General features: G+C 55.8%; 2 protein-coding genes across 3 annotated transcripts; both read right to left on the reverse strand.

The window, feature by feature from the left end:
• Positions 1 to 9557: 9557 nt before the first annotated feature.
• Positions 9558 to 20530, reverse strand: PBXIP1 (PBX homeobox interacting protein 1). Of its 2 annotated transcripts, XM_059932738.1 has the most exons (11): positions 20458 to 20530; positions 18023 to 18109; positions 16148 to 16274; positions 15829 to 15893; positions 15589 to 15754; positions 13695 to 13928; positions 13543 to 13566; positions 13158 to 13240; positions 12942 to 13073; positions 11105 to 12333; positions 9558 to 10589 (listed from the first exon to the last, which is right to left on the reverse strand). In XM_059932738.1, exons 2-11 carry the CDS (start codon positions 18071 to 18073, stop codon positions 10508 to 10510), a joined length of 2193 nt encoding a protein of 730 aa, XP_059788721.1. In that variant the 5' UTR covers positions 18074 to 18109; positions 20458 to 20530; the 3' UTR covers positions 9558 to 10507. The 2 variants fall into 2 exon arrangements, with proteins under 2 accessions (XP_059788721.1, XP_059788729.1); XM_059932746.1 differs by lacking the exon at positions 13543 to 13566.
• Positions 20531 to 21374: 844 nt separating this feature from the next.
• PYGO2 (pygopus family PHD finger 2) lies at positions 21375 to 25628 on the reverse strand. The gene is made up of 3 exons (XM_059932752.1): positions 25336 to 25628; positions 24840 to 24889; positions 21375 to 24189 (listed from the first exon to the last, which is right to left on the reverse strand). The coding sequence occupies exons 1-3, from the start codon at positions 25436 to 25438 to the stop codon at positions 23122 to 23124; spliced, it is 1221 nt and encodes a 406-aa protein (XP_059788735.1). The 5' UTR covers positions 25439 to 25628; the 3' UTR covers positions 21375 to 23121.
• Positions 25629 to 26165: the final 537 nt, after the last annotated feature.

Here is a 26165-nt window from a genome sequence, read left to right on the forward strand (position 1 = left end):
GATTCACATCGCTTTTCTAGCCGCAGCCTCCTCTCCAAAGGTTTTCTGAAGCGAGAGAGCTTGGAATGACATCAGTAGAATAAGTTTAAAAGGGGCTTTGAAGCCACCCCTGGACGAGATTACCTAGTTGGTTTTTTTATTTTTTGGTTTTTGGTTTTTGGTTGGTTGGTTGTTTTTTGAGATTACCTAGTTTTATCTGGAGTCTAGCTCTCAGCCAGGAGTTCAAGGGGCAAAAATAAGTGGTGGTGATCTGCCCCTTCCCTGAATTCCCACTGCTGCCCACAGCAGCTGACAGCTAGTCCCAGTTAAGTAAGTGGAGTCATCTTTAGCTATGACTCGCTGCCCTGTATCTCTCTGAGCTTGTCAAAACAGAGCCTGCAACCCATTACTGCCTCCATTTTACAAGCTATCATATCAAGATAAGTGAGGTTTTCTTTGGGAAAAACCATTAATTCTCTGAATATTGAAAAGATGGCACAGGAGAAGCTAAGGAAAGTAGAATGGTCAATGGTCAGGTGCACAAAGAATGGACTTCGGGAAGGTCTTTTTTCTTGTAAGCAACTCTGAAAGCACTGTACATATCCATGCACTTAGAAGGCAGCATGGAGTTGTAATCCCGGCTCTGACACTTCGCAGGAATGTAGCCACCTCACAGGGTTACAATAAGAAGGAAATGAGGAAAAAAATGATAAAGTACAATAAAAATGCTTTGTATATTCTCAAGTGTCATCCAAATATGGAGTTATTTATTCTGAGCATTGTGTGATTTCAAAGTTTATACTCCAACACAGGATCAGATTTCCCAGCTCACCTTCAACAAGCGTTTATATGGGACTCCACTGAAAGCACCAATCCCACCTCTGCCAGCAGAGACTAAAAAGGGTTAACTGCACTCACACTCCTGCTTTCCTGAGTCATCACTAAGAAGTCAGAACTCCCAGTCTCTTCCCTCACTTGACCAAACTACACCCCACCCCTTCCCCACACCCCTCCTAGAATAAAGCCCCCTGGAATTCCCAGTGATCAGAAAACATCCCCCATACCCCAGCCTCTTCTCAGTAGCTTTCTCCTGCTCCCTGCCTCAACTGAACCTCACTGTCCCCTATTACCCTCCCAGGGGAGGCGTTTTATTCTCCCCCAGCCCTCAGACCTCAGCATACATAAACTTGGTGTCTGTCGTCTCCCTCCCACCCCATTTCAGCTTCCAGACCATTCCTCCTCTGCTTCTTGGAAAACTCTGGCTTCTCTAAGACTCATACCACCTGGCCAAGCTACGCTTTTCCCCTTTTCAGTGTTGACAACCACCAATCCTGGTGGTCGTTCGCATGTACTGAGACTCAGCCACTGGCACCTTGTCTTCGTTTCCACCCGGTTCCCATCGTCATTCTCAGTGATTTCACTATCCGAGTGGTCAGCCCATCCAACACCCTGACAGCTCAAAGCCTTGACCTCAGATGTCCAAAGGCTTTTTCTTCCTCTCCTCCTCAGACACCAGCTCCCATGGACACACCCTGGGCCTTGTCATCACCAGAAACCATTCAACCTGCAAATTCACCCACCAATCCACCCTACCCTCCAAGGTCACTTGCTCAAGTACTCCCCAGAGAAGTGCTTCCCTCCCAGGGCCCATGAAACTCTTTATATAACATCTGCTCCTCCTTCCTTCCACAGCCAAAGGGAACATCAAATACATGAATATGTGTGGAAAGCTTTCCTGATCTGTACAGGACTGCACAAATGTGAGGCACTATTTTTAGGGTAGAACAGGCTGGTCTAAAGGCCAGGCTGCTGCAGAGGGTGAGGCAGGAAAGGGGGAAGGAGCAGGAGTGCCTGACAGGAGCGGAGACCACCCAGGAAGGGAGCGGCCAGATTTCTTGGGGACTGAGATTGGAACCCAGAGATGCCGGACACTGCTGCCCGATGAGGGTTCCGGAAGATGACACTTGAGGAAGCCAGTGCTGGGCCCCCGAAAACAGAGAAGTACCCCCAGAACTCAGGAATACAGTCACCTCTGCGAGTCACCCCTCACTAAAGGGGCGGACCATTTAAAGAGAGGTTTGCCTCACTGACCCAGAAGACAGCTTAGAAGGAAGCCCTGTTTGAAGGAAGCCTGCTCACTGTATTAACACACCCAGAGACAGGATGAGCCTGGGGGGGAGCAGCTCATACAGCTCTGCAGAGCCTAGAAGAGGGAGGAGCTGGGCTTGTCAGTGCCCCTCCAACCCTGCCCAGGCAGAGGGAACCCTGAGCAGGAGGTGCCAAGGTCTGCCCCTCCAGGGCAAGCCTGTCCCACAGTGGAACCAGATGCCATACTGGCTCAGCAACACCACCAATTACCCTTGCTTCAGCTCCATGCTCTGGTTCCAGTTTATCTTCCCATGGTCGTTGTCCAGCTGACCCAAGCATTTCCCTCTGCTGGCGTGGTCAATGTAAATGTGACTTGTGAATCAGTCCTCATGTGTCTGACGATCACTGCTTCAGGGCCAATGGAGCCTGGCAGATGAAGGACAGAATGGGGTGGGGTTGTAAGGAAGTAGTACAACAGGGAAAGAAAAGAGGGGGAGTCTGAGTCTATGAGAAGCTGATGGAGAGAAGTCCATTCATTCATTCATTCAACATGTATTTAAATGTCTAAAACGTGCCAGGTACTGCCAGAGATGCAACAGTAAACCAAACAGAGCCTGCTCTCAGCGTTTATTCTCATGGGAGACAGGCAATTTCAAGAGAGCTTATAAAGGGAGCATGAGGGACCTCCCTGGTGGCGCAGTGGTTAAGAATCTGCCTGCCAATGCAGGGGACACGGGTTCGAGCCCTGGTCTGGGAAGATCCCACATGTTGCGGAGCAACTAAGCCTGTGTGCCACAACTACTGAGCCTGCGCTCTAGAGCCTGCGAGCCACAACTACTGAGCCCACGTGCTGCAACTACTGAAGCCCGCGCGCCTAGAGTGCGTGCTCCGCCACAAGAGAAGCCACCAAGATGAGAAGCCTGTGCACTGCAACGAAGAGTAGCCCCCGCTTACCACAACTAGAGAAAGCCCGCGCGCAGCAACGAAGACCCAACACAGCCAAAAATAAATAAATAAATTTATTTTTTTTAAAAAAAAGGGAGCATGAGAGGGACTTCCCTGGTGGTGCAGTGGTTAAGACTCTGCCCTTCCAATGCAGGGGGCGCAGGTTCGAGCCCTGGTCTAGGAACTAAGATCCCACATACTGCTCGGCATGGCCAAAAGAAAAAACAAACAAACAAAACATGGGGCATGAGAGCCTTCATCCCAGAATTGGAGAGGGAAAATTGATATAAATTACCACTTGCCGGATGCTCTGATATAAACTGGAAATAGCTCTATGCATCCTCATAGATGTTATTCCCTCTGCCTGAAACACCCTTCCCATCTTTTTGCCGTGAAACAAACTCCGACTTGTACTTTAACACTTAGCTTGTCTTGCCTCCTCCAGTGAGCCTTCCCTGACCTCCCACCCCATCTGACTTAGACACCTGTTTTCTATGCTCCTGATTGATATACCCTATGCTCACCCCTACATAGCATCTTACACTACATTGTAACTGTCAATTTACTCACTTATCTCCCCCCAGATAGCTAATAGTTAATATTTACTGAGCCTTTACTATGTGCCAGATCTTTTCTCAATCATATGACATAAACAATACTACCCCTACTTAAAAATGAGACAACCGAAGCTCATTATAACTAAGAGATTTGCCCAGGCATTCACCAAATAGATTGTTGTACATTGCCCCCAACCCTGGGATCCCACACCAAAGAGAAGGGGCAAAACAACTTCCAAACAAACAACTGAAGACTCTGACACTTAGGGTCCCACTCCTCTCATGAACCCCCTCCCCCAGATTCTTTAAGTACCCAGTGAGGATGAAGCCAGAGAAAATATAAGGTATGGCCAGCTCTCACTTTGTCTGGTTCTCTAGCTTTAAGAAATGCATCAGGCAGAAGATGTCCCTGGAGGTGAGAGGCTGCTCGCTCAAGGGGATGCCAGGGGAGCAACCAACCTCCCACCAAACTGTGTGCCCCCTCCAGCGGACCAATGGAGTTCCCTGTGCTATACAGTAGGTCCTTGTTGGTTATCTATTTTATACATAGTAGTTAATCCCAAACTCCAAATTTATCCCTCCCCGCCCCCCACCTTTCCCCTTTGGGACTGTTATTTAACAATCTTAGTGATAAACGTTGATTTTTTTTTCCAAAGGAGATTGAGACACGTGCCTCAGAGTCAGGAGCTAGAAGTAGTGGAGACAGGTCTGTGTGGCTCCAAAGCCAGCATTTTCCCAGCCAGGGCAGCCCCCTGGCCCTGCAGGCCTGGCCTCAGCAGGCAGTGGCCACTCCTTCCCATGTTTCTCCCCCCAACTCTGAACTCAACACCCACCAGGTTGCTGGAAAGAATATCAAGTGGTACCAGCCCAGGGCCAGGCACAGAGTATAAGTGCTCCGTAAGTGATTGACAAATAAATAAATGAGTGAATGAATGGGGGCTCTTAGGCAGAGAGTTGGGGAGCCTGGATTCACTCCTGAGGCTAGAAGGGCCCTTTATGGGTATCCTCAAGCCTGAGACCTCATAACCCCACACTCAGTTGCTCTGGTTCCAGGGCTGCTCTCAGAGGTCCCTCTCTCCCTCCCAGCCCAGTCCACCGCAGGGCCACCTTCCTGTCCCTCCCACTGCTGCCCCCCTGTGGCCACCACTAGGCATCTCTGCAGAAGGAGCCATGAGTGAAGTCACTGCTCCTGGGGCAGCAGAGGAAGACCTGCCTTGGAGCAAGCCGCTGGTCCAGACCTCACCTCAGAGCCTAAGTGCCAAGCACGAAGAGCCAGAGAGAGGAGCGGAGGCAGGAAGAACAGGGGACTCTTAGTCAGGGGTCAGCAGCCCTGGGCTCTGGTCTCCACTCTGTCCCTAGCAAGCTTTGTGACCTTGGACAAGTCACTTCCCTCTCAGGGCCTCAGTTTCCACCTCTGAACAACAAAAGAGGTAGGACTGATGCTCATGACAGGCCCTTCCAGGGCTGGCCTTCTACCCACAAGCTGGGGCCAATCAGGTGGCAGCTGGTGGTCAGAGAGGAAATGCCTCCAGGGCCAGGTGCCCCAAGTAGCTGAAGTAGGGGACACACAGGCTCAGGGAGGAGGAGTTGGTTAAAGGGACCCACAGATGGGAGCTCAGATATTGTTTCCAACCCCTGGGTCAGCTCTGGGGGAGGGGGGGTGGCAAGCAGCAGTTCCAGACACTTCAAATGCTCACTGGTGTCCTAAGGGCTGCCCGGGGGCCAGTCTTCCTCCACTGTCACTGTCCAGCTATGATAGGACCTGAGGCAAGTCACCTCCTCTCTCACTCTCAGTTCTTCATCTGTATAAAAGAGAGAGATTCATGGCCTTCCCTACTTTAAGGTCTACTCCGTGAGATAAAACGTAGAGAAAAGGCTCTGAAAGTTCCCAGCGCTGGGAGATGAGGGCGGTGTCCTGTTTCTCTGCAGGCCTCATGCCACGGTTCCTGCACTGGGCCCTCCCTACAGAACTGCCTCCACGAGGGCCCAGGCCACATTCCAGATGAGCAAGCATTTCTGGAGGGTCTGTTTGGCCCATGAGTGACTGAGCTTCCAAAGGGGGCCGTCTAACACTTCCCTCTGCACGGTGCATGGCTTCAGGTTTCTGCCCGTCCTGCCCCACCCAATGACCTGTCGCTTTGACTTTGAAAAGGGTCTCAGTGATGACCTCGGTGGGCGAGTCACTCCCCTCTGCTGGGTGTCTCCCATCAGGCCCAGTAAAGGTAAGTGTACAGACTGGTAAGAATTCCTCCAAAGGGCCCCTGCCCTGGAAAGGAACGTGGGCGTGGGGTGGGGGGTAGGAGGGACACAAGGACTGGGAGGTGGGGACATGCAACTTGATGGAGCAGAGGGGAGACCTGCTGGGAGGCTGGCTCTATCCCTATTCCACATCCTGCACAATCAAGCCCAGCAGCTTCCCCGTCCCAACCCTGCCCACACACCCCACCTCCACCTCACCCCCATCCCCTCCCCTACAAAACCAGCTTCGGCCTTTCCTCCTTATTTCCTGATATTGCATGAGGTTGCAGTCATCCACCTGTCATGAGGCTGGGAAGCTCAGGGTGTCCTTGACTCCTCCCTCTCCCTTGTCCTTGTCCCATCCAAGGCCAGTCCATTCTAATTCACAGCTCTAAATCAGGCCTGTGTGATCTCACTCCTGAGCTGCTGGCTGACACCTCCTAACAACCTCCAATTTCACATCTCTCCATTCCACCCTTCCGGCTGCCAGCTGCCCTGCACCCGTGTGTATCTTCCTTTTCGTGCCCCCTGCCCCTCAGTGCCTTCAGTGGCACCCCTCCCCATTTGCTATGGTAAAGCTCCCCTTAGACTTGCAGGCAGACCTGTGGGAGAACTTGCTCCCTTACAGGAACATGAACTTAACACCATCTGACCACCGGGTGGGTCCATCCACCCACCCCTAAGGCCTCACCTTTGCCCGTCTGAAATCCCCTCCCCATCACCTATCCTATTATCTTCAAGGTCCAGCTCAAAGGCCACCCCCTCCTTCCTCTTCACCTCTCTGGCACCATTAAGAGCGTACTTTTAAAACTCTGCTCGGCGTTAAACTAATCCAATTAGCCTCAGGAGCAAGGATTGGGGTCCCCCCGGGCACCTAGCACAGTGTTGGGTCTTGAATGCTAGTTGGCATCTTTTCCCCGCCAGCTCCTACTACGTGGTTTGGGAACCAACGCCCTCTGCTCCCATATCAGTAGTTCACAGAGGCCTGGGCTTCCCCTTAGAGGTTAAGTAAAATAAAAATAACTAAAACTTTTTTGACAGTACTCTACAGTTTAAAAGTCTTTTCCTTTGTCTTTGGGTGACTCACTCCATCATCACAACAACCCGCGAGGGGGGATCCACAGTCTCACTTCAGTGATGAGAAAGCCTAGCCCTAAAGCGAGGAGGCCCATAGGTGCGCAGTGGTGGAGACCGGAGACGGTTTCCTGATTGAAAGCTTGCCCAGGCCACAGGTCTAGTGAGAAGAGACCTGGCCCAGGATAAAGAACGGGTGAGAGGGGAAGGGGCCTGCTTTGGTTCTATATGGGCAGGGCCTATTCCGGAAGCCAAGGGCTACCAGAGAGATGGGCAGCAACCTTAAGGGAAGGCTCACAGAGGAGGTATAGGGAACTCGGACAACTCACCAAGAATTAGTAATAAGGAGCTTCTGTGGCTCAGACGGCTGAGCGGTGAAAGCGGAGAGGAGGGACCGGATGTCGTCTGGGTTCAGGGCAACAGCCCCACACCCGCACCCTGCGGTGTCCCTTCTGGACCCTCTGTGAGCATGTGAAGTGTGAAGGGACCGGGAACGTCTGTGACCCAGAACAAGATGGGAGGAGGAGATGTCCCGACACCAGGGTGGCCCTGGGAGGTTCCCATGGCAAGAGCCCACCAATCCAGCATGTCCTTGGGCCCGGCAGAGGGGCCTGGGAGTGGTTCTCAAAAGGAACACATGCCTCTGACCCTCGAGGAGCTTATGGCGTGGTGCAGGCCTGAAGGTGACCACCACCGCTCTCTAGCCGCCACCCCCATGCCCCCATTCACCAGGATGGGTGGGAGTGAAAGGCAGGAGGGAAAAGCTGGGGCCTGGAGGACCCGGGGAGGCAGGAAGAGACGGAGAAGATCCTGGAGGAGGTAAGGGCTGGAGGGGGCAGTGGTGAAAGAAGGCTGAGCTGAGGGCAATGGGAAAGGGGGTGAGGCTGAAGAATGAAGGGCAGGGATGGGAGGGAGGAACAGCAGGTTGGGGGACAGCAGGGAAATAAGTTTGGGGGACTGGCCAAAGGAAGCAGAATTTTTCCATTTGAGAGGGGAAGGCCCAAGAGGGCCCACTGGGCCCCAACTCCAGTGATTCTCCGAAGGCACCCCAGAGCTGAGCTCTTAGCTGGGGAAGTTCCCAGAGGAAAGGGCAGAAGAGCCAAGTGCTTAAAATACCAAGTGCTTAAATTGGAAGGGCCCAGACCAGACCCTGGAGGCCAAGCCGGGCCGTGTGGCAGAGTCCAGGGGGTCTACACACAGGCTCTCCCAGCCCCTGCATGGCCCAGGAGCTGTTCCCCGGCCATGTGGGAAGGAGGGAGCACTGTCCCCCAGCTCCAGCCTCCCTTGGCTCATCTCCACATGCTGGGCCTATCACCAGAGAGCATCCTATGATCTGGGACTTGGGGTCCCCCCACTTTACCAGTGCTGCTGTGGGTGCATGGGTGTGACGGAGAGGGTGGCCTCATGGCCTGTGATGGGCATAAGGATCACCGAGAGGGTAACCGGAATGGCCAGTGTCCCTGGTGTCCTGGCCCCTCCCCAACATACCCCTTGGGTTCATGGTTTTTTCTTCCTGATTCAGCAGTGTCAGAAACCTCCAGCTCAGCATATCTACTTCCTGAGTGGCTAAGAAAGAGGAGGGGGCTTGGGGGAACTTCCTAGCGTCCCTGAGAGTTCGTTATGCAAATGAAGGAAATGGGCCCTAGAAATGAAACTGAGAAGCCCCAAGCAGCCCACACTCTCTGGGAACCCAGGGGGCCAGTTTGTGTCCCCTCCCCTAAGCACAGGCCCCCTCCCAGGACACGGAATACTGCCTAAGGCCTAGCCTGAATCCAGGCAGCATAAATTTTGAGCACCTGCAGACGGTGAGCAATGTGAACCGAGGAAAATAGGCCTCCTCATGTGGACAATGGTCCACAAAGCCAGGATGCCAGATCCAGACCCTGGCCCCGGGCCAACCTGTACTTGCTCCTCCTGACCCCCCACTCCAGAAACAGAAGACTCCTTTCCTAAAGCCCCCTTTCACTGACCCTCTGCCTTGGAGGAAGTTCTTCCTTAGGTCTAACTGCAGTCCCTCGTGCTGCAGAAAGCAGGCTCCACTGGACTATAAACTCCTTAACACGCCTCTGTATTCTCAGTGCCTCACTGCCTCTGGTACACAATAGACTGTAAATGTTTGCTGAATGAGTGGACCTCGTTCCAGGCCCAGCCTGCCCCGCCCCACCCCACAGCTGAATTAAATGAGCTAATACACTCAAAGCCCTTTAACAGTGAGTGGCCCATCAGTTGCAGTGTTACAGAAGCACTTGCTTTCAATTACAGCCCCCTTCTGGGCAGGCCCCCCCAGCTTTATTAACACAGTCCCCTGACCTGGCCTGAAGTCACACCATCATTCTGTCCCGTACACTCCCAAGGGGCTTTCCAGGCCAATCAAGAATCCCAGTCAGGAAGGACTTCCTAAAGAGAAGCCCAGGGGATTCTGGGTCTTCCTGGGAGAGCTAGCCAGAGAGCCGGCCCAAGTCAGTGTGGGGGGGGGGGGTCCAAGATTTGGGGTACTAAGTAGTGAGGGAGGTGATGTCTGGAGCAAATGTGGAGCCGAGGCGCCACCTAGTGGTTCCCTCACCTCCCCAATCCTGGGGGAGGTGTGGGGGGTGGGTCGGGGGGTCCCCTTCTCCTCCCTCCTCCACACCCTGAAGGGAGTGAAATCACTTTTGAGTGCCAAATACAAGACAGGTATTTGGTTTACATTGCTTTATTTAATCTCTTCTCCAGCCCCTCAGTCTCCTTTTCTGAGGATTAGAAACCCAAGTCTCCCAGGGATTAACTTGCCCAAAATCACTCAAACTGGATTTGAGCCCAAGGCCCAGACTCCAAAACCCATTCGCATATTTCTACATCTCCCAGGGGTGCAGCCAAGGCAGCTGTGAGCAAAATGGGGAGCTCCAGCCCAGAGGGCCTGAGGTTTGCTGCGAGGGTGAGGTGACTGGGAGAGGAGTATATGGGAGAAGGTGAGTACCAGTGCCTACAAGGCGGTGGGTGTGGATGTCCCTTGTGCTTAGAAACAGCCCCAAGTGACAGAGCCTCCACCCAATGTCACAGCTCCAACAGCATTTTATTGGGATCTGAGTCTACAGTTCACGTGGGGAGGTGAGCAGCAAGGCTTAAAAGGGGGTTTTAACCCCCTGGGGATAGCTCCTTCCAAATCTAACAAAACGCCAGGGGAAGCCCTCATGCTGGGCCCCCAGCCAGACAGGCTAGTCAAATCCCAGGGGGCCCGGGTCAGTGCGTGCAGCCAAGGGGCCCACTCCCCCCCCCCCCCGCCCCCGAGACACACACACACACACACACACAAGAGGAGGAAAGCTCTCTGGCTTCAGAAGCAGAATTGCCCCCACCCCACCCCCACCTCCACCCCACCCGCCAAAAAACGGGCTTCTCTCCCATCCCCCCTTCACACTGGCGTGACACAATCAGGCTGCAAGAGTCACGGCCCCAGGGCCCTGAGCATTTGCATACATTTGCATAGATAGCAAGGCAGGTCCAGCTAAGACCTTTTTCTAGCAAAAGTGGTTTCAGTGCGGGGCTGGGTGATTTCCGCTCTCCTCGGTGAAGGATATCCAAGGACACCAAACGAGCCAAGGGAGGTGGCAGTTTAACGGTTCCCAGGGGACAGACAGCACGGGGCCTCAGCCCTGGCGCTGGTGGCTGTGTTCCTCCCTGGGCCCCACAACTCTGGGGTTCCGCCAGTGTTTGTCCTTCTTCCCAGACCTGTGGAGAGGCATGGTGGGGGGCGGTAAGAGGCCTTTAGACAACAACGCCACATCCACATGATGAGAAGGCGCTCCCTGAGGAGAGGGGACCCTGCTCCTCTTAAGACAGGCGACACAGGCAGTCACCATCAATCATACTGGGGGGAGGGGAGTGTGGCCAGACCTGGTGTCCCAGGATGAAGGCCCCAGCTGGGCAGGCGGGAAGGTGGGAAGCAATCTCTCTTGCAGGTATGGGCAGTACAGGGTAACTCGGGAGGAAAAATCCCCCCAGCCCAAAAGGGGACTCCCCGGGACCACTCTGGGGTGAGCACAGGCAGCTTCCTGCCCTCAAGGGAAGACAAGAAAAGTACTGGCTAGGGGGAGGGGAGACCTAAAAGCAGAGATAAAACCTCAAATTGAAGAACACCCCGCCACCCCGCCCCAGCTCAGGGCCCTGGCTCCTTCACACCCCCTACCATCACCTCCTGCCTCCTGCTCTGTCCCACTGACCCAACTCCCCAACAGCTTGCCCACCTCTTCTTCAGTGCTTTGTCTCCAAAGAAGTGGCTGAAGATGAAGTCCTCAAAGTCATCCACCTCATCGTCATCACCTGTCTGTCTCACTGCCACCTCCTCCAGGCTGTCCTCCAAGGCATCTACAAAGTCCCGGAAGCGGAGGCGGTCGTGGCGGAAGATACCGTCCTCACCAAAGTAAGCAGGAGAAAGGGGTAGCTCCTCGGTCAGTTGCCCGGCCCAGGGCAGCCGCGCCAGGTACGTCCTCAGCAGAGAGGCCAGCTCCTGTTGCCGCACAGGGGCCAGCTCCATGCCAAAGAAGGCCAGGCCCTCCTGGCGGGCACACTCGTGCACGCCCGAGCAGCCCTGGGGTGCCTGGTACTTGTGCCTCAACAGCTCTGCCCAGAGTGGCAGGGGGTCATGGCTGTCTTTAGCCCCCTCCTTCCACTGAGGGTGTTTCTGCCTTTCTCTGGAGGAGTGGGGGCTCCCACTTTTCCTGGGGGGCTCCTTAGAACCCTGTCGCTTGCCATCCTTCTTGCTGGCCCACTCCACCCTTGGCTTGCCCTCCTTCCACCTCCCCGCCAGCTCCCTGTCCTCCTCACCCCCCCAGCTCTTCTTCTTTTCCCGGCCAGATTCCTCCTTCTTATGTCTCCAGTGGTCAGTCTTCCGGTCCCTCTGCCCATCCCACCACTTTTCCTTTCCGCTCCACTCCCTGGAACTCTGGAAGTGAGGCTCCTGATGCCAGGCCTCTGAGGCATTGGCAGGGACCCCAGGGCGCTGGCCCCAGTTCTCCAGGCCCCGCAGCTTCTGGGCCAGCCTGTGACCCACCTCAGCCAGGCCAGCATGGGCTGGGTCCCCTCGGCCCGCATCCCTCAAGCTCTGCTCCAGGTCCTGCTGCACAGACCCCAGCAGCCGCCGCTGCCTCTCCAACTCTTGCCTTAATGCCTGGGCCTCAGCCTCTAGCTGTTTCTTCTGCTCCAGGAAGCCAGGGCTTGGCACCTGCCCCCTTGGGCCTTGCTCCTTGGTGACCTTGCCAGCCCGCAGGCCTCTGCCCCCATAGAGACACACCCCATCTGTGCCCCGGACACAGTCAGCCTCCAGGCCCTGGAGCTGGGCCCGCAGCTGCTGCAGCTCTAACTCCAGGGCCCGCTGGGAGGCCTCGCCCTGCTGTAGGGCCCCTCGGAGCCGGGCATTCTCCTCTTCCAGCCCTTTGGGTTGACGCATCAGGCTCTGAAGCTCTTCCTTCTGGGCCTGGAATGGGAATAGGGATGGAGAGCACAAGGAGGAGTCAAGGACGGCCCCAGTGCCTTCTACCCTGATTCCATTCCATCATAGACTTTATGGCCTGGGAAACTCAGAGGATTTGGTTCTCATCCCCTGCCCCATCTGCACCCTTCACCAGACCCTGGGATCCCCAAATTCCATCACAGGCCTCAGCTTCTATGTCCTTTTTAAGCACACACTTCTCCGATTCACCAAAAGATAGCCAAGATGTGGCTGTCGTTGCCCAATTTCCACCTCCCATACCCAGAGCAGACATTACTAATTGATCTCAGCACTTCTTTCCCATTGAGCCTTGGCATGTTCTTCAAATCCTTCTCCACACAATGCTCCAGGCGGACCATGCCAATCAAGCAGAGGTGGCATGCCACGTGAAGCAGGTATGCCAGTCCTGGCCTAACCCTTAGCATGCAGGACATGAACAGAGAATTGAGAAGATGACTTCACTATAGTGGGAAAGGGAGGGGATCAAGGTGTGTGGGTGAACACAGGAAACTTCTTTTGGGGGAGGACACTAGGACAGACAGACACCTGGCCTAGGGAGGGTGTCTAGCCCACCCCCTCCTGCTTGTGCCCACCTGCAGCTGGGCCTGCAGCAGCCGGATATCCTGGTTCTCCTTGGCCAGCTTGTCCAGCAGAAGGGCCATGTTCTGCAGGCTGGGAACACTGTCAGGGGGCGCTGAGGTCTGCAGCTGCTGCTTTAGCCCATCCTAAGGGCAAAGGAGCCAGTCACCCCCGCAGCCCTGAATCTCCCCCACCAGGCCCCTCACACCAATGCAGAGTGTCACACATGCCTGCCCATCCTCCTCAGCCTCCAGCATCTCAGTATCCGAGCCGGTATCTGGGAAGACCTGCAGGTCCGCTTCCTCCACGGGCCCTGTGGGAAAGTGAGATCCTGAAACTGGCCCCAAGGCACACAGAGCCCTCTCCTCACCCCCCCACCCCCACCCCCACCCCCCCACACACAGTCACCCTCCTTCCCTGGACCTGCCCTATGGCTGACAGTCCAGCGAGGTAAAGGGTCAAGGGTCACCCTGAATAGCTGACAAGACCTATAACTGAGCAACAAAGGTACAGCCCCCAGCATCCCTACTCCTGACCCAGAGAATTGCCCCCATCAGCCTCCCTCAGGGCTGGAAGGGGACAGACATGAACCAGTCAGGGCCTGTCCTCACTCACCGCTTTCAGCCTCTGAGAGACCACCTGAAATGGAGACAGAGGAGTCTGGGCAGGCCCTCAGAGGAGGGGGTGGAATGGAGTGAAAGTGCGGCAGGAGGGCAGAAGGGGCCAGAGTGGAGGCTTAAGGCCTCATCAGGAGAGGGACCACTCACCGGAGAAGAGGAGGATCCCCAGGCCCAGCAGAACCAGGGCCCCGAGGAGACACATGTTGAGGGAGATGCCCAGCTCCCTGCCCGCACCCTCAGCCCCGGTCTGGTCCTCCACGCCCAGGGGGGCCACAGGCTGAGGAGTGCTGGGCTCCCGGCCCCGCCGTCTCCGCAGACCTTCCACGTCCATGTCGGTGTCGTCCTCACTGCTGGAGCAGTGGGCTTCCTCCCTGACCCAAGCTGGAGGAAGGGATGGGGACAAGGCAGTAAAGCAACGGAAGCGATGGGACATACAGAGAGACGGGAAACAGAAGCAAACGTGAGAGGCCCCCAGCCCTGACCACAGAGGGGGCACGTGGAGACCCTGCCCACGTCTGCCAGGGCATCAGTGACCACCCCCGCCCAGTCTGGAGGTGGGAGACCAGTCCTCTCTTTTATTTTTTGAATTTTTGAATTTTATTTTATTTATTTTTTATACAGCAGGTTCTTATTAGTTATCTATTTTATACATATTAGTGTATATATGTCAATCCCAATCTCCCAATTCATCCCACCACCACCCCACCACCCCACTTTGCCCCCTTGGTGGCCATACGTTTGTTCTCTACATCTGGGGGGAGACCAGTCCTTTCAATCTGCAAACTGCAAGAGCAGCTTTCACCCTAAAAGTGCACTCCTTCCTCCCACACGTGCCTCACGTGGAGCACCCTCCCGGCTCTGGGTTCTGCCCAAACCCCGGCCACTCCTTCCCAATGCCTCCGCTCAGTCCCTGGCTCTTCCCGGTCCTAGAGGCAGAGGTCCCCCTGGCACCATTTCTGCTTTTCTGCTCTTCTCACCGTACACACAGTCACCTGCTATCTCACCCACCCCGCTGGCTTCCCCGCAGAGCAGATGAGTCCCTCATCAGTCACTCCCAACCTGGCCTCCCTGGAGCTCCAGGCGTGGACGTCTGACTGCCTCCTGGCCACTCCCACCTGGGTGTCCCTGGGGACCAAACACTCAACACACTGCCCTCCAAACTGGTTCTCTTCTGGTGTTCCCCCACTGCAGGGCAAGACGCCACTGCTCCCACCTAGCCAACCTCAGCCCTCCCTCTTCACCCCACACGCAGACAGTTCGACAATTCGACACCTAAACATCTCAACGTCACTCGCCTTGTATCTGCCTTAGTTCAGGTCTTCCTCGGCTTTGTCAGTTGCCCCCTAAATGGCCCCAGCCCCCGGCCTCCCCCTCCACCCTGTCACCCCTCAACAGAGATGGACTCATACACTCCTCTGCCACCAGCGTTGGACACAGCCTCCTCAGCACAGGACAGGGGGCCCCCCATCCCTTTGTTGATGCTGCAGCCTTGGCCTGGAATGTTCTCTTCCTCCTACCCTACCGACTAAAATCCTACTCTTTGCTCAAGGCTCCACTCAAATGACACCTCCAGTGTGCCCCTTTCCCCACCTGTCCCTGCCTCTCCCTTCCCCTCGACCTGTCCCGTGACTGACCACCCTCCCCCTCCTTTTTTGCACCCCTCATAGGTCTGACTTACATCTGGGCTCAGTCTAGTCCACCTCTTACATAGGCCATGAAGCCAACCTCCTTCCCCAGAGCTGACACACGGAAGGGACTCAGGGAATGAGAGTTGAATCTAGAGGCAAGAAAAGAGGAGGCCCCACGGCAGAGACGAAAGAGTCGACCAGACCTAGGCCCTGCCACTTACCGGCTGTGTAACTTAACCTGAGCCTCAGTGTCCCCAGGGGTGGTGGTGAGGTTTCACTGATACAATTTAAGGAGGGCACCAAGCTGCTAAGTCCTAGGGCCTGGCCCAGAGCTGTGCTCAGTAGCGATATCTACTCCCACTCCCACACCTTCTAGAAGGATCGTGACAGGGGGAGACAAGGAGAACTCTCACCTGTCTGGGGGGATGAGGGCAGGCTGTTGGGGGGACCCTGATCCTCCAGGTCCTGTGTGTCCGGTCCCAGAGCTACCGCCTCAGGAGTCTCCTCCAAGTCTCCCTGGGCCTCTGTGTCTCCTGGGCCAGGGGGCTCCATTTCACGATCATCACCTTCCAGGACACCCTGATGCAGACACAGCCGTGAGCAGCTCCCGGCCCCCCCCTATTTCCTACCCTTCCCCCAGTGAAGATACTCACCTTGGCCTCAGTCTCCTCTGGCAGAATGGGCCTGGACTGGGAGCTCTCACTCTGGAACAGGGTCTCTGTGGCAGGAGAAAAGGCTAAGGAGAAACACCACTACCCCCCAACGGAATGTGCTACACGGCCCTCTGGCTCCCACAGGCCCCAACCAGGTTGGAAGGGGCAGGAGAAAGCCAGGGTGGAATGAGGGAAGGTTTTAAATTGAGATTAATGCCAGAAATAAGACCAACCAGCCTCCCTCTCCCTGAGGAAACTGGGAAACACCAGAACATGGAGGACAGGTGGCTGCACCCCACCCTCAGTAGGGCCCTGTTACCTTCTCCATCCAAGGTCCCAGCTAACTCCTCAGCAGCTGCCTTGGAGGGGCTCCAAGGGGCCTGGGGAGCTCTCTCAGATTCTGGGTCCATCCTGGATTCAGGGCCCAGGGTCTCCACAGGCAGGTTCTGAGGGGAGGGGCACAAGCAGAAGGGCTGCTCCAGAGGAAGGACAGCAGGACGAAAGGGGTGCTCTACTGGGGTGCCTGGGACCAGCCGCACTGCTCAGGGACCTCAACCCACATCTCACAAAAATATAATACACTCAGTAGTGGGCTGCTCAAAAGTGGGGAGGGGGCGGGGGTCAGCTGGCACTGCAGCATCTCAGCTCGACGCAGTGTTCGGCCATTCCCTAACCTCACTTGCTGCTCTGAGAACTTTCGGAGGCCAAGTTTCTGTTAAATGAAGAAGCACCACTGGACCAAGGCGGTGGACTACTGTACAAACCTGGCGCCCCCTACCTCCCCATAGAAGCCAGCTAGAGCCTGGGTCTCCCTCCCAACAAGTGACCAACTCAGTTATTGGTTGGAAGGTGGGAGGATGGCAAGAGAACAAAGTCCCCTGGATGCCTAAGGATCACGGTCCCGACCGCAGCGGGCTTCCCCAGTTGCCCTCACAACGGGCCACCCACTCTAGTTACATCTTCCAAGCTTTTCTGGCCTTTCTCCCCTCCCCACACACCCCTCTCCCAGGAGCTGACAGAAGCCTGACTCACCCCAGCCACAGCCAGCCTGTCTCCCAAGGTGCTCTCGGCCCAGCCGTCCAGCCACGGCCTCTCCTTTCTCCGCCTACGCCCCACTTGACAGGCCACCGCCCGCTCATCCCATCCATGGCTCCCGCTATCCTTCCAAGAATAATTCTTGACCTTAGTATGTTTCTTTACAATTTTCAAGTCACTTTTTTCTCACGGCCCCTCCTACCAGGCAAGAATCACAACTCCCCTTTTACAGGGGAGGACAGAGAGGTGAAACGACTGGCCCAAGGTCCCCCAGCTGTCAGCAAAGGCACCTCAACAGGGGGCCAGGGCTCTGGCTGGGAGCATGGTGTCCGTCCCCTCTGCCGGCCAACCCTAGTCCATGGGTCCTGCCCCAGCATCATCCCGAGGGCAGCTCCCTCACCCCCAACTGGTCTCCTCAAGGCCACTCAAACCCGACGCCTCCAACTCAAGCTCCTCACCTTCTTCCCTCCCTGCGGTACAAACATACCAAGCCCTTGACAAACCTTCTCCAGACACTCAGCCCCCCAATCCCGCTGGCCCCCTTCTCAGTGGCTTCAGGGCACAGCAGTCTACTGCGCTCCTGCTCCACCAACTACAACCTGGATTGCAGGACCTTCAAAACGCTCTCCCCCTGTTCCCGCCCAGCCCACACAGTGGCTGCCCCCTCTGCCCAAGGCAGTGAAGGTCCTGACTCCCTCCAACTCAGAGCCCTTCCACGATTTCCCATCAAAGAGGAGGCCCAAATGCCTGAGCCAGGCCCTTCAGGCCTCTTCTGGAGGTTCCCAGGCTCTGACCCAACCTCACTTCAACACCGTCTGACCCATGTCTCCACCTCCTCCAACGGACCTCCTTGGTCTCCCCCAACATGGCTCTCCCATTGTTACCTCAGAACCTTTGCTCATGCTGGTCTCCCCACCAGAATTTCTTCCCTGCTTCTCACAGTTTACCCCAGCAATTTCCTTCTTTCAAGGCATGGTCCAAGTCCCAACACCTGACTCCTGGGGCCTGATGGCCTTCTCCCTGCCACTACAGTTCCTCTCACAGCCAGCAGGAGGTGATGCACATGATCACCAAGACCAAGGAAGGGGACAGACCCAGCAAGCAGCCCAGCCCTGCAGGAACCCCCATTCCATGTGGCTCCCAGGCCTGCTTTTCCTACCTCTGAGCCGGCAAGCACCCAGCTATTGTCCGAGTCTGGGCAGGAGGCCATAGTTGCTGAGGTCTCCAAGGCTACTGAGGCTGCCACCTGCAGAGAAAGTCTTTCTTAAGGACCCCAGCTCCCTTCAGGGGAGGCAGGATAGAGACAGCAGCCTGGACGGGGTTCCAAGGTTTAAGGGCTGGGAAGCCACTTCCACAACCAGCCTGGTTCCAGTCTTCTGACCCCAACACCTCAACTCTTCTAGGCAGTATTTGCCTTTCAAATCAGAATGTACCAACAGCCACAGTGAAGCCTGCCGAAAGAGCCCTTGGTAAACTGGGAAACGGAACTGACCTTGAAAGGTCAGAGAAGCATAGGGCTGGAAGGGCTTTGGGAAAACTCCAGGCCAACTCTCTCATGTTATAGTCAGGGAAAATGAAGGGAAATGAAGGCCAGAAAATTGGCTGACTTGACTTGTCAACGATGAACAGCTAAAAAGAGTGAGGAACAACCCAGCCCTCCCTTCACCTCCCCAGCCTCCCCCATAATCACCACCTTCTTCCCCAGGGCCTAGAAAAGAAGACTCAATGGCCTCCTTCACCCCCAAGTCACCCACCCATCACCCACCATAAGTCCTTGCTATGGTCTAGTTCAGGGGTCTTGCACACTGGCTGCACAATGGAATCACCTAAGATTCTGATACAACTGTGTTCAAGGGTCAGGCTCAGGCAAGGATTTTTTTTAAAATCTCCCAAATGACTCTCATCTGCAGCCAGGGTTGAGAACAACTGACATAGCTTAGATCCACCTGAATGTACCTTTAGTAAATCTCTTTGTCACTCTCACTCTCCATTCTAAGTTGTTTCCCTTCTTAGTAAACTTCAGAATTTCATCTTAGGGAACTTGAAGGTGACTGGCAAAAGGAATTTATGGCAGCCATCATGTATAAAGCACTTTACAGTTTGCAAAGCATGGGCAAAAATCAGGGTTGTGGTCCTATCCCCTGCTAATCTGCTCTGACTTGGCCGGGTGGGCATGGGAAGTTACTCCAGCTTCCAAAGCCTGACACAAGGCAGGATAAGAAGAGAGGGACCTACCCCTCCATCCATGGCCTAGACTATTCACCCAGGCTGGCAATTGGGACCCGGCATAAAGGTGGAGGGATAGAGGAGCTGACCCCCTCGAATCTCAGATTGTGATCCTTTAGAGGAGACTACATGACTGCTTGTTGATGGGCTAGAAAGGTGGCAAGTGGAAAAGGACTCTGAAAGGAAACCCTGGGAAAAGGAAGTGAGGCTGGGGTAGAAGTGTGGCAGTTCTACATTGGGAAACCACCACACTTCCCCCTTCTGTTTGAGCTAGTGTGAGTCCTACATGGTGCCCTAAAAACCTCCTGTGGCCCTTGCCAATCAAGATCCAAGCCCAGGACAGATGAAGGACCCCTCACAGCATCCCCCAATACCCATGCCTCCCAGACACATGCACCCATCCCACAAGGAGACAGGAGAATGCCTGCAGTGACTTCCCCACACCACGTCCAACAGGACACCCCTGGCCGGTTTCTACAGGCATCCACAGAACCATCACTGTGCTGCCTTAGGGTCTCAGGCCCCAAGCCCGCCATTCTGTCATCATCTCCCCATCCCCAGTTGCTATGTGTGACTCTTAACAGGTGGTGGCAGGAAGGAAGTAGCAGCAGCTTGGTCTGAAGTCCCTGTTTATCCCTGGCTGTGTACAGCCTGCTCAGGTCCTCCAGAACCAGGCACCATGGCAACCAGGGTGATGTCAGACACACTGTTTCCATGGAAACCAGCAACGGTATTTGGGTCAACAAGACAAACACTTCTGAGACCCAAACAGAAGACAGTCTGTTCCAAACCCTGGTTGGTATCTCTCTCTTGGTTGGGTTCACCCAGCATTCCAAAAGATCTCCCAGTCCTCTCAAGCCAGCATCTCACCGCCTTATTAGGAAGTTCCTTCTGCTGTTTAATCTCCACCCTTCCCTGCTATTTTCAGATCTCTTTCTTCTCATCAACCTCTTGGAAGAAAACCCACCTCCACCCCCTCCTCACTACTCCCTCTCTTTTCATTCAGGCAGGATTCAACATAACGTCCTGTAAGGACTGTCAGGGACTTGTGCTGTTTCTAAAAGGCAGCTAAAGGGGGAGCTCTCCCTCTCTGTACAAAGCTGGGAAGTCTCATCCAGCTAATTTCAACCCCTCTAAGAGTTGTTCCCCCAAACCTCTAACGCAAAGGACCTAGGACTTGTCTGGGGGACCCAGAGCAAGTTTCTGTTTTGGAAACGGCCGCCCATGATCCCCCTTCCGCCGGCCCAGAAGTAACAAACAGCTCTGCAGATCCTCGGTGGAGCCCAACCCTTCAGAGTTCTGCCCTTCCTCTCCTCCATCCTTCCTCTCTTATGGATCTCTACGGCCCCTTCCCCGCTACAGCATTACCTGACCCAGCTCTTGCTTCCGTCTTCAGCTGAACTTGTTGCTGGCTCTCCAGCTTTACAGCCCCGAGAAAGGAAGGTCATGTGACTGGGGACTGGCCAATGGAAAGTCAAGTTCCCTGAGGGGGCGGAAACTTTTGGCCAATAACAGCTAAACTTGAGAGCCAGGGGAGGGGAGAGGGGTTCCTGCAGAGCCCCTAAACCTGGGCTTACCTCCCGGTGGGACACTGGACTTCCAGCAAACTGAATCCTGGGTCACCTTCCCTCCTTTCCCAGTGTCTAAACAATTTCTGGAGGGAAGACCCAAAACTGAAAGGCAAGGGGTGACATCTCCAGGACAAGGGGCCAGGTTGGTTCCAGGACAGAGACAGCTGCAGGATGGGGGAGGGGAGAGTGGCAAATTATGGGTTGGAAATAGCCCTCCTGCCACTCTCCTTACCCTGCTCCGGTGCGGATTAAGGATGCCGCTGTTTTTTTTAAAGGGGGATGGGGGGCCGAAAAGCATCCAAAAACGAAATCTGCTAGACCAAGGCAGCCCCTTCCCCCACCCCTGGAGCTACGCTCGACCCCTAACCCAAACAACTCGGGAGTGGGAGTGCGGGCGCTAACCCCAGAAGCTCTAAAGGCAGTTGTCTCCCTGAAGCCTTGGAGTCAAAGCTCCTGCTTGGCTCCAAGCCTGGCCCAGGAACGTGATCAGAAAGGAAACTTGTTTCTCGCAGCAGGGAAACGGGGAGAGGTGGAGCCAAGAGGCCTCCATGGGCCCTGCGGCTTGTACGAGGGTCAGCTCAGGGGCCTGAGTCTTTCTGCCATTCCCACCTCCAGGGACCCTGAGGGATACATATCCTCACGCCGCAACCATCCTGACCAGCAGTGACTGGCTCATTCCAACCCTGTACACCCCAAAAGCAAGGAGTCCTGGTCTGGATTTTCCAAGTCATTTTATTAACCCAACCGTACAAAACTTTCCCCACCACATCTCTGCCACCCCCGCTTCCTTCCAAAAAGCAGTGGACTGAGGGAGAGAGGGACTGAGCAGACGCGCCCCCCCCCCCGCAAGAGCCATCTTACCAAATGCAGAGATGGGGGAGACCACAAAAATAGCAACCGATAAAAGAGGGGCAAACAGAACCACAAACACAACACAAAGCTCAGCAGTGCGGGGGTGGGGGGGCTGCCATCTCTGCTGTTCCACGGCAGGGAACACTAGAGGAGAGAGGCCCAGAGGCCGCTCCCTTCTTTCTCACAGCCTCAGAGGCTGCATGCTACACCTGGGCAGGCAAAAGAGTTCTGCAGTATACCTTTGTCTTCTCTTCACACGCTAGGGTCCTGGGAGAAGTGGGGGCAGGGGAACACCAGCTCCTCTCAGGGCCACAACCCAAGCCTGCCTTCCCCACCCCACTGAGGAATGTGTGCACGAGCTGTAAGGAAGAGACAGCAGCTGTGAGGGGCTCCTGATAGGGCCGCTGGCCCATCTCTGGCAGGCAGTGTTTACAAAATAAAATGAAAACAAAGCCCAGTGCAGGACTCTGGCTGAGAGGAATGAGAACAGCTAGATCACCAGGCCGGAGAAGATATATAAAGAATAGCAGGGAAAGAGAGAAACAAAAAACATCCAGGCTCTGGATTGCATTTTAGTACCATGGCAATAAGGGTCCTGCCGCCTCCCCACCCACAGGCTGAGACAGGGATCCTTTCATCAGGAGAAAAAATGAGGTATAAGGGCTCTGCGCCTCTTCAAGCTTTCCTTCAATCAAGCCAGGGAAGCAGGGAAGTAAGGGCGCCAAAAGTTGAAGACCAGCGCTGCAAATAACGTGCAACAGATGGGGGGGGCGTGTACAGCCAGAGTCCAGGCTTCCAGGACAGTCCAAACATCAAATGTTCTGCTCTGTCAGACCACATATCCCAATTTTTAGCAAAAATATTGTCATTAGGGAAAAAGCACAAGAGAGTCTGAGAAACGACCAGTGACTTTGGTATGAGGAAGATATGTCCTGACAGCATCTCTTACCTACTGTCTTGAAGCCCCAAATCACCAAGAAACTGCCATAGCCACGTACTCTCCTGCTTCTTCAAGCTATTTGGTTCTCTGAGGGGGGAGGAGTTGGGTAGGTCTTGGAGGAGGCAAGGGGAAGGTAAGAAAAGGGGAAAATCTCCATTTATTCCCTAAAGCTGTTTCCCAGCACCCATGAAAGGGCTACTGCAGAGATGGGAAGAGACCCCCAACTCCTCTGGCCAGAAACCTTTAATACTGGACTCCAAAAACTAAGGCTGGGGCTGGGGGGCTAGACAGGAGTGTTAGGCACAGGTGTTGGGGGCATCCATCATCTGTAGAGGGGACACCCCTGCCCTTCAGATCTTCCTCCAGCCTCTTTTCTCTTGCAGCCACACCCCTAGGCCTCCAGAGACAGCCACCAAAAATGGCTCTGCTTGGCAGGGCTTTGGTTTCCTGGACCTCTGTAGATCTCAACACGTAAGTTTCCAGAAAAGTGAGCAATCCAGGCTCTTCTGCCTGCCCATCTCAGTTCCTTTTCTGCCCCCAGGAGCCATTGTGTTTCTGCCCCATGGGGATGGGAAGCCAGTGGAAACAAGGACCAAGAGCCAGACAGGAAAACCACCACCCTGGAAGAGCAGGGAGGAACGTATGCACTTCCTGGGCACCTCGCCAGCATCACCCATCGTTAGCAGCCACCAGCTGCCCCATGCCCTCGCGGATGTAGACAGACTGGATCTCCTTGGTCTTGAGGCAGAGATCGCAGGCCCAGACAGCAGACGCCTCAGTGGTCAGCAACCCATAGGCGCTCTCAGTCATGCCAGTGCACTCGCGGTGGAACCACTTCTGGCAGGAAGCCTCACACAGAATGGCATCTTGGTCGTCGTTCACCTCACTCCGACAGGCACCACATGGATACACCAGGCCTGGGGGAGGCTGGGGCCCTGAGCCCGCACTTGTCTTGCCAGGGGGTGCCAGGCTATTGGCATCTGGGGTGCCCCCACCCCGCCCACTGCTGTTTGGGGGAAAACTGGGCTGATTTCCATTAACAGCAGCAGCCGGGGAGCCTGAGTGGGGCTCCTGGGGAAAAGCAGTGGGAGCAGGTGGATTTAAGGGCTTCCCCCCATCCTCACCACCAGGGCCAGGAAAGCCAGGGTCCGGACCAGGGAAGGGACTTGTGTTGGGGGGCAAGCTGGGGAGGCCCTGACCAGGTCTCTGGAGAGGAGAAGGGCCAAAAGGTGCCCCTGGCTGGGCAAAGCGTTGGGGGAGAGAAGGGGGGCCCAGCTCCCCTCTGGGAGGCTGTCCCATGGTGGGTGAGATCATGGGGCCAAATCCCCCCACGGGGCCTGGCATCATCTGCCCACCAGGCGGGCTAAAGTTTTGACCCAGAGGTTGGTTGAAGGGTTGGCTGGCAAAGTTCATGTTGCCTGGGGGAGGGTAGCCAGGACCCTGTGGGGGCATGTTGAAAGCAGGGCCCAGGGGGTTGGGAGGGAAAGGGGGGGGCTGTCGACGAAGAGGCTGGGGGCCTCCTCCACCCCCAGCGCCATAGCCTGGGGGTACCTGGCCTGCCATGCCCCCCTGTACACGGAAACCCCCAAAGGGGACAGGACTGCCAAGGAATGGAGGGGCTGCACCCCCCACCTTAGGGGCTCCGAAGTCATCCTCAAAAGGGTTGGATGCGACCAGGTGATCCACCATGGGAGTCGGGGGTGGCGCAAACTCCGTCAGATGTGAGTATGCAGGGCCCTGGGGGAAAAGAGGAGGGAAAGAGGATCATGGAGGGAGACAGAGAGCTAAACCAAGAGAGCATCAGAAACACAATACACATTTTTGGAGGCTGGTACTGGCCAGCTCAGACCTTAAATCAAGATAGACCTTAGAATGCAACAAAGAAACTGAGGGTGGAGAGCAGAACCAGCATACTGCAGTAACAGTGTTTCGAAAACAGGCAGAACTACGCTGCAATCCTAGCTCTGACACTGAGTAACTTCAGGGCCCTGGAGCAGGCATTTAACTTTTTTAAGCTTCAGATTCCTCATCTGTAAAACAGTGACAATGCCCATCTCCCCAAACTGTTAAAAGCATTTTAGCACAATCCCTGACACTTAGAAAAGGTTCAGTAAGCGGTAGCTGTTATCATCATGTGGGAAACACGACAGCACAAACGGGGAGAGAATGATTCTAATCCTGACTGATAAGACCTTTGGTCAAACCATCTCATCCCCACCCCTACCCCTAAAATCTGTTATGAAGTTGAAGGAAAGGACCAGAAACAGAACAAGAAAGACAACTTTCTCTTCTCCCCGCGGCTTATGCAAGGTAGAGACATTGGAATGGCAGAGCAGAGCACCCAAAGGGGCTATTAGAAATTACCCCCGCCACCAACCACCATTCACCTGAGTATTTGACTTTCTTCGCTTCTTTTCTGGGCTCTTCATTTGCAGACCTGGAAAAGCAGTAAAAGGCAGACACAAGTTTCCCTGAGGTTTCCCCAAACTCCTCTCTCGCAGCCATGATATAACGAACTCTTCTAACTTCATTATACTCTTGTTTATTTACTTCACAGATACTAACAATGGTACACTTTGAAAAATAAATTGGACGCTACACTCTCAGCTGCCTCTTCCTTCAAATGAGACGCCCCATCTCTTGATACTCTCAGACTCCCAAGTGGCTCCTGAACTCCAGGTGCCCCAAACTCTAGGATCCGCAATCTGTGAACCCCTGCCCGCAACCCCTGGAGGGCTTCACCCACCCACCCTTTTCACCTGAGCCTCCCCTCCCTTCAGGGCCCTCACCCAGAGGACCACCACCTCCCCCGCCCGCCAGCCCTCCCTCCGAGGTCTCCGAGTTCTCGGCCTCGCCAGTCCCAGGCCCCCTCAGCGCTCTCACCGGCCTTGCCCTGCTTCCTCCCGGTGCTGGGTGGCGCAGGGGGCGGTGCGGGGCCGCCACCTCCCTCCAGCTTGTCCGGTGGGGGCGGCGCCGAGGCGGCCATGGAGTGGGGGACCGGGGTCAGCGGCGGCGGGGGACGGACGCGCCCTGGGGTTGCACCATGGCCCGGAAGGGGAGGCAGGGGCGGCGCAGGCCCCCGCGCGGCAGCAAGCCGGAGGTGCGGCGAGGCGGGGGCGGCGAGCCCGGGCGCCAACTGCACGCTTGCCCAGCCTCACCACCCGCCCGCGGCCGCAGCCACAGGAACCGGAACTCGGCGTGGCAGCCACCACTACGCGCTGCAAGGAGGGGGAGCGAGGCCCGGTCACACCCTCCCCCGAGCGCCGGGCGGGCAGGGCGGTACCAAGGCACGACCCTGGGGCGGGGGGCCGTCCCAAGCCCGGGAGCGCCGCGTGCCCGCTCACTTGGGGAGGCGGCGGCCGTGGGCTTTGCTGCTGGGCCGTACCATCCCCCGCCAAGGGGCCGCCGCAGAGGTGCGCGAGGGCGTGAGCGCGCGCCCGGGAAGCCCGAGCGGCCTGGGGTTCGGCCGGCTGCGATCCCACCCCGCCGCCGCGGCCCCAGCCGCAGACACGAACATCTCCTTGGATGATGGCCCCGCACTCTCCACCCCGCAGCGCCCTCCCGGCGCCCCTCCTCCGTGAACCCCCAGGTTCCCGCTCGAGCGCGACCCGAGCGAGGCCAGGTGGGCCGGGCCGCACCGCGCCCCGAGGCGGCCTCGGCCTCCCGCCGCGGGGGGCCCACAGCCAACAATAGGCAGCGACAGGGACCAGGAG

This window comes from Balaenoptera ricei, chromosome 1 (assembly GCF_028023285.1).
Source record: "Balaenoptera ricei isolate mBalRic1 chromosome 1, mBalRic1.hap2, whole genome shotgun sequence".
Classification (NCBI taxonomy): Eukaryota; Metazoa; Chordata; class Mammalia; order Artiodactyla; family Balaenopteridae; genus Balaenoptera; species Balaenoptera ricei.